General features: G+C 37.7%; 1 protein-coding gene across 1 annotated transcript; it reads left to right on the top strand.

Moving 5' to 3' along the window:
• Positions 1–7,222: 7,222 nt before the first annotated feature.
• LOC113922243 (pancreatic progenitor cell differentiation and proliferation factor-like) lies at positions 7,223–7,612 on the top strand. Its single transcript, XM_035729334.1, has one exon. It carries the CDS (start codon positions 7,223–7,225, stop codon positions 7,610–7,612), a length of 390 nt encoding a protein of 129 aa, XP_035585227.1.
• Positions 7,613–7,827: the final 215 nt, after the last annotated feature.

The following is a 7,827-nucleotide window of genomic DNA, read 5'->3' on the forward strand; positions in this document are numbered from 1 at the left end:
TTTGGTAGCTGTTCTGGCATTGGTTTTTTCGGTGGTGAAATCTGCTAGATTTGTCTAGAGAGCAGTTCATTGTAAACCACAATTGCTCTTGTTGTATGGCTGCTATTGGTAACTTGTGCTTTTCTTCCTCCTTCCTAGCCATCTCTATATGTTTTAGCTTTTCAGGTCTGGGCGAGGTGAAAATGAAATGGGACATTCATGTAGGCCCCCAAAAGGCTGGAGAAGCTGGACACTCACCTCTACCCCTTTCCTGGCAAGGGAAACTCTTTCTAGCTAGTAAGTTTCCTCTTGTGGGAATGGGATAATGTATTCAAAATAAAGCTGTCTTTTTTCTCTTCTTATGCGTTATCTTCAGGGATTTTTGGGTTTTTTTGTTTTTCTTTTTCCAGTATGTTGCTGAAGTTTCTTAGGCAGACTATAGCGTTTTTGTTCATTGGTAGCTGTCTAATTATTGATCTTTGTAGAGGGACAGAGGCTGAGGTCCCCTGTGTTGTCATTTTAGTGATATCACCCTGGACAGTATGCTTGACAGTATTTTTGATTGTCACAACTTGGAGGGAGGGTGTGCTACTGGTATCTAGTAGGTAAAGACTAAGAATTTTGCTAAACATCATACAGTGCATAGGACAGTCCCCCAATCAAGTAATAATCCAGCTTTTAATGTGGATAGTGCCAATGCTGACAAAGCCTGAATTAAGTATTTTCTTCCTTTTCTTCCTTTGCTACCTCCTGCCAGTCAATATACTTCTCTCTCTCATAAAGCTTTACCAGATGTAAGTGTATGTACGTATACATATTTGTATATGTTTAAAAGACAGAATGTGCACATACATTTTTATCAGCCCTTGAGGATATCTATTTTAAGAAGTTATTCTAGAAGAAAAACATTTAATCTAGTTTATTTCATTATTTTGTCATACATATTTTTGCAGAAAGAGAATAGCAACAAAAATGAGTTTATTTTATTGTTTAATTTTTGATTGCTCATGGCAAGTATATAAGTCATATCACCCTTTACCAGTGATCACTAAAATATCTGGCCATGGTATCATCATTTTCCTCATTTGTTTGTTCTGAATTTTGGCAGAGATTTGTATCACACATTAGTAATAAATATGTTGTATAAGTCAATATTTTCATTCAAGCTAATGTGAAAAGAAAGATATTGTTCCAGTGAGGAAGATTTACAGTGGAAGTTGTCATTTGCATTCTCATCCCAAGGTAAGATGTCTCTGTGTCAATTTAGTTACCTATAATTTTGACAAATAATTTTTCTCAAATGGTAGCTACACAGAGATCCCTCATGTTGTCTATAAGAATGCATCCATTTGAAAACTGTCACTTAGCTCTTAAATATGTCTTAATCTAAGAGAAAAAAATGATTATAAAATCACCATAACCTGTGTCAGTTGGGAAGTAAAACATAGAGTCATTTAATTATTCTATCAGCACCTCAACAAGTTAATTTTCCTAATTTTCCTTAGCTCTGCTTTTAGTTAGGCCCTGCAACTGGCAATCCCCCTGACCTCAAGCTCTTGGCTTGGGATCCTACCTCTTCCAAAGAACCAAGTAACAGTGCCTGGGTACTTGCAGAACCAGGCTTTCTCTATGCCCTGACCAGGAGCTGTCAGTCTCCACTTCTGCCCAGCACCCATCCCCAGAGAAGGCCTGTATACCTTCAGGCTTCCCTTTGGCATGCAAATCATGATGACATCAGAGAGGTAGACAGGGAACCTATGAAGAGCTTTTCATTTGGGTTTTTTCCCCATGGAAGCGACAATGTCTATGTCTTGAGAAAGTCCTAGGTTGAAAAATAAATGCAGGAAGACAGATTTGGATTACAGACTATAAAGACTTATTCTACTCTCTTCTCCTTTATGGGAATAAAAATTGACCTTTCCCAAAGAGTTGTATAGGACTGGCTGACTTGTCAATGACCAGGATACCATGCTCCCAGAATATCTATCAGTGCCTAGAATGATACATTTTATCAAATCTGTAACCAGAATTTATTGAGAGCTTTTATTTTTTTATTTTATTTTTTAAGTTTTTATTTAAATTCCTTTCTAAGTACAAGTTCCTGACATGGCTTCTGCCTTCATTGAGTTTGGAGTCTGGTAGATGATTCAAAACTGACAGCCATGAAACAATTAGCAAGCAAAGTAAAGTGTATAATAAATCACTCAATTGAAAAGCAGAGCTTAAAAGGCTATACGAAGTACAGAGAAGAATGACTAAAGAAAATACCAAATTTAATTTGTAAACCTTACATTTCCCTAGAATTGAGGAACTGATTTAAATTATGCTTTCTTAGCCAAGAAAAGATGTGATGTTTATGTTTCTTCTAAATGATGCCAAAGCATTCAGGTGAAAAGGTAGAATAATTTTGTCTTTTGGCAGGGGTCACAAATTTCTATGTGTGTAGGTGCTAGGAATGTCGTGTACATTAGTAAAATGAGCTGGCAAGGGACCATCAGGAGGAATTATCACTGTTGCAATCTATAAAGCCCATCCAAAGGAGGTACTAGAAATGCAAACCTAATGTTGACAAACTGTGTCATATATTTTTTTAAAGATTTATTTATTTATTTGAGAGAGAGAGAGAGCACAAGTGGGAGGGGCAGAGGGAGAGGGAGAGAGAATAGGAGGCAGATGCTGTGCTGAACCCAGAGCCTGATGGGCTGGATCCCACAACCCTGAGATCATGACCCCAGCCAAAAACCAAGAGTTGGTGCCTAACAGACTATGTCGCCCAGTTGCCCCAAGGTATCATATTTTAAGAAAATCTGAAAACTTAGATATTTTTAATGTAAAATCTCCCAATTTGTAAACATTAGCAACAAAGAAAAATATTTTTTTAAATGTACTATGGGCCATGTAAAACAATATACCAGGCAGGAGAGCAAGAATACTTAAAGCATGGATTATTTATGTGTGTGGTAGGTGTAGTGGGAAAAGGTAGGAGCAAAGGGGTAAGCAGGAACCAGATTCTATCAGAACATGCAAGCTATAGGAAGAAATGTGTGCTGTATCCTAATGAAGGATTTTAAACAGGGAAATGATGTGATCAAACTTTCATTTTCAAAAGTTCCTTCTGGCTGGATATAGTTTGAAACATGGATTGAAGTGGGCAAAATTGTTGTCAGGGGAATCAGTTAGGAAGCTATTGCAGTATTTAAAATATGTATAGATAGATACAGATATAGATAGATAGATAGACCTAGATATATATTAAGATATTTATCTATATCTATACATAGATATTTGAGTATTATATATAATATACATGATATATATGTCATATATAATGTCATAATATGTCATATATCTTATATATATCATATATAAAATATATGTCACATGTCATAATATGTCATATGTCATATGACAACCTTATATATGGTTATATATAATTCTATCTATCATAAATTAATCTATCTTATCTATTATCTATTTATCTGAACTACCTTTGATAAAAGAATTATAAGGTATGAGGATAAAACATTGTCCCAACAAATTAACATAAGAACTACAAAATTTTGGTTTCCTTTTAATAACTTCTTTTCTGATTACAAGTGAATTTGCCATAGAAAATTTAGAACTTTTAGAAAATTACAGCTAAAATAATTACAACAACCCGTAATACCACTTCCATCAGTATCAAGTGTTCAAAGTCTGCATCACTAAATGATTCAAAGATCAGGAACATGATGGAGAGCTGGTACTAGTATGTATTACTTGACTTAAACTATTTTATTCCTGGTCCTATAAAGACAGATGTTTAAAAAATTAAGGCAAGAAGTTGGAAAGAGATGTAATGTCAACTACTCAAACAACCAGTTCTGGTATGATTATTTCGGCTTATGCCTTCCTCTCTATTCCTCATTTGCTTATTGGCATTGACAACTCAGCAAAGAAAAAGGCAAGAGGGTTAGTTAATGATGTATTTTAGGATAAAACTTGCAGTAAATGTACCCAACATAGAGAAGTGAAACAAAAGTGTTGTTGAGATTTTGCCAAGGGTCAGTCTCCTGAACTCCTATGTTCATAAGCAGTATTTAATTTCTTCTCAAATTATCATTATTATAGGCACATCAAAAAATACGAATTTCTAGTAGTGAATGAAAAAGTCAAGAAACTAGGAAAAGAGTCTCAAAATTGTATTCAAGGCATGGGTCCTAAGTGTTCAATTAGATTTGATTCATTTCCTCACTATTAAAAAAGTCCCTAAAGTTTTGTTTCCCTCCTTCCTTCTTTCTTTCCTTCCTTCCTTCCTTTCTCTCTCTCTTCCTTTCTCTCTCTCTTTCTCTCTCTCTTTCTTTCTTTCTTTCTTTCTTTCCTCCCTCCTCTCTTTCTTTCCTTCTTCTTTCTTTTTTCCAATACATCTCCTCAGGAGAGGGAAGGTTTAGGCATCAAGGTATCACTGAGAGGGCATACAGAAAAGATAAGGAAATATCAAGGGGGAATAGTGGGAGCTTTTGCCAGGGAAATTACTCCTACTACTTTTTGGAGAAAATAGTCAGAAAAGCAAATTTTAAAATTCAGTGCTTGCTACACTTCATGCCTCATAAAATTTTTCCAAATGGCATAAAATTATTCAAGAGCCATTTGAATTGCAAGCGTTCATATAGAGTAGCCCTGCATGTTTTCACATGTGTTTACTTTGAACTTTCACTATCCTATATTTATTCAACAGATGGCAAGGCTTGTATCACAAACCTATCAGGATCAGTCTCCTGATGAGAGTGGCTAATTTTGTACAGGGAATCTGTCAGGTAGCCCTCCCTGCTAGGAAACAAATGAATGGGCCGATGCTGTTCCCAGGGGAATTGAACTGCAATAAACCACAGAAGGGAAAGAGAAGGATCAGAAAAAGCAGCTGAACCCCAGAAGTCTTAATTCAGAAAAAGGTCAAATAAATTATGACTAAGAACTCAAAAATTATAATTAAAATTATTTCCTTATCATGTGTATTTTTTATTAAAGGATACTTTGTATCTGGAACACAAGGTGGTAAATCATAAATAATACATTCTTTTATTTCTTTTAAAATTACTATTATTATTATCATTATTATTATTTGGGTATAGTTGACACATAGTGTTCTTTAGTTTCAGTTGTACAACACAATGATTCAACAAGTTTATATGTTATGCTATGTTCACCACAAGGGTAGCTACCATCTGCCAACATACAACACCATTACAGTATCATTGACTCATGCTGTACCTTTTATTCCCATGACTATTCATTTCATTACTGGAATTTTGTATATCCCACTCGTCTTCACCCATTTTGCCCATCCTCCCAAATCCCTCCCCTCTGGCAACCATCAGTTTGTTTTCTGTATTTATAGGTCTGATTCTGGTTTTTGTTGTTTATTGAATCTTTTTCTTAAATTTTATTTTATTATGTTACGTTAATCATCATTAGTTGTTGATGTAGTGTTCCATGATTCATTGTTCGTGTATAACACCCAGTGCTCCATTCAGTACGTGCCCTCTTTAATACCCATCACCAGGCTAACCCATCCCCCCACCTCCCTCCCCTCTACAACCCTCAGTTTGTTTCTCAGAGTCCATAGTCTGTCATGGTTCATATCCCCCTCCGATTCCCCCCTTCATTTTTTAAATAAAGGCTAACATTTATAAAATGACATTTTTATTCTCTTTTATTAAGTCTCCTTTAGAAAAGAAATGCAACAGTAATTAATGGCTATGTGATGTTGGGATTCAAAGGCCTTGCCTTAACTTGGAATGGACATTGGCTCTGAGTTTGGTGTAAAATGGGCTGGGTTTCAGTTGTATCTACTCATCAGGACAGCTCCCTTTGTCTATCTTGCCTTCCTCACTTCCTACAGGTATATCTCCCAAGAGTAAAAAAAAGTCTCTACAATAGTAATGGCTTTCAGATTAATAAGAAACAGAGCAAAAAGTTTTCGGATTTGAAATAAAACAACACAAAGTTCTCTGATCATGGAAACATCATGTAAGCAGGTGGTTTTCTGTTGTTGATGGTTTTGTTCTTTTGTTTCTTTATTCCTGTAACTCCAACATCTCAGCCAGAGTTTAGCATATCATAGGTGGGCAATGAATATTTTTCAAATAAATTAATCAATAGGTTTTCTCATTTAACTTTTGGAGCTCTATATCATATTCTGTTAAGAGAGTTGAGATTTTAAAAAGTAACTATTAGAGAAATGGGATGACAAGAAGTGGGGAGTCTTGTGATTAGCTTGCTTCCTAAGAGAACTTCCTACTATTGGCTTAAAAGTTTACTCATTATGCTAAGAAACTTTGGGTAGAAAGATCTTCTAGGTTATTTGCTGGGAATGGCCAGCAATCCCTGTACTGACGGATGAAACTTTGACACCAAACTTTTCTGTGAAAGCGAGGAGAAGGCAAGGGGGTCAACGTTCAGAGATGAAGACCCTTTGCCCTTCTTTGCTCCCGCTTTTATTGGTCCTTCAGGATAATCACAAATCCTTATCACTGTTTCTCAAGCACATGACATGCGACAAGGGGTCTTACTGAAACTAGGAGGATCTGTTTACAGGAAAGGTACGATATGCTAATCTGCATGTTCTACGAGTTCTGCTAAACATAGCCTAAAGGACAATGCATACATCACAGGGTGGCTGTTTGGGCTAAGAAAGCTTCAGGGAAGGCAACTCCTTGAGGCATTCCAATGGCAGAGTGGTCATGCCGGCCTCGGCATTCCAAAGGCCTACTGAAACCTTCCCTGCCCTCAGTGGCCTCCTTGTTATATTTTAGCAAGCCAGGTGTTATGGCTGATTTCATGTTCTACATTAACCCCAACAGTTATTTTAACTCTCGACGGTTAATGATCTTCATTTAAAAATGTAAGTGTACCTCTGTTTCTATGAATAAAGACTTATAGGGACATATTTTGGTAATTATCCAGAATAATTCCTCCCTATCACCTAGGGAATCATTTAATGGATGACAAATTAAGGTTATTTGATATCACTACTTAAAATTAGTAACCTGTTATTCAAAGCAAATAATTTGATAAATTTAACATTTTAATAGACAAAAACTCCTGTTGTTTTAGGATTATTGAAAAGTAGAGTTTGACCCCACTCTCGCCTCGGTCGGGGAGCGGCCTTAGGGGTCTCCTCTGCAAATGGGCTCCCCACAAACCTTCACCAAGGGCCATGAGGGGTTGCTGCAGAGGTTTTCATCAGCTCACAAGCGACAGCATGGCCACCATCCCCTCCAGTGGCTCACTCATGGCCACTCACTACTATCACTTGCAACCCCTGGGCTCCACTTCCAGTAACAGCTCCTGTAGAAGTGCTGAGTATCCTGAGGAAGCCATTCTTCAACAGCCTGGTCTCCTCAAGACCCACCAGGGTCACTGGTGTGCAAGCTTCTCTTTGGGGATGTCTACTCTCCCATACATGGCTATAGTGTTAGAGTCTCTAGAATGCTCAGAATCTCCCCAGGCCTCCAGGGCACCATCACCCAAGGCAGCCTGGCAGCTAGCCTGGCAAAACCAACACGAGACTCAATCCTGGATGGCCACCACCAGCCATCAGGCTTCAGGAGGTTCTAGGCTCATGGAAGCCTCTTCCTTAACCACCCCATAGACTAGGCAAGCTGCAGCAAGCAGAAGCAGAAGCAGTTGGATTCTTTTATATCAAAACAGCAAGGGGTGCCTAGACAGTCCGTTGAGCATTGGACTTTTGGTTTCCACTCAGGTCCTGATCTCAGGGTGGGGAAATGGAGTCAGAGTCCAGACTCTGCCCTCTGGGGGGAGGGAGTGGTGTTTGCTTAAATTTCTCTCTCCCTCTCCCTCTGCCCA

Source organism: Zalophus californianus, chromosome 9 (assembly GCF_009762305.2).
Source record: "Zalophus californianus isolate mZalCal1 chromosome 9, mZalCal1.pri.v2, whole genome shotgun sequence".
Taxonomy (NCBI): domain Eukaryota; kingdom Metazoa; phylum Chordata; class Mammalia; order Carnivora; family Otariidae; genus Zalophus; species Zalophus californianus.

Excerpts from the sequence above, each read along its gene's own strand:
- LOC113922243 (XM_035729334.1), top strand. The coding sequence starts at position 7,223 with ATGGCCACCATCCCCTCCAGTGGCTCACTCATGGCCACTCACTACTAT.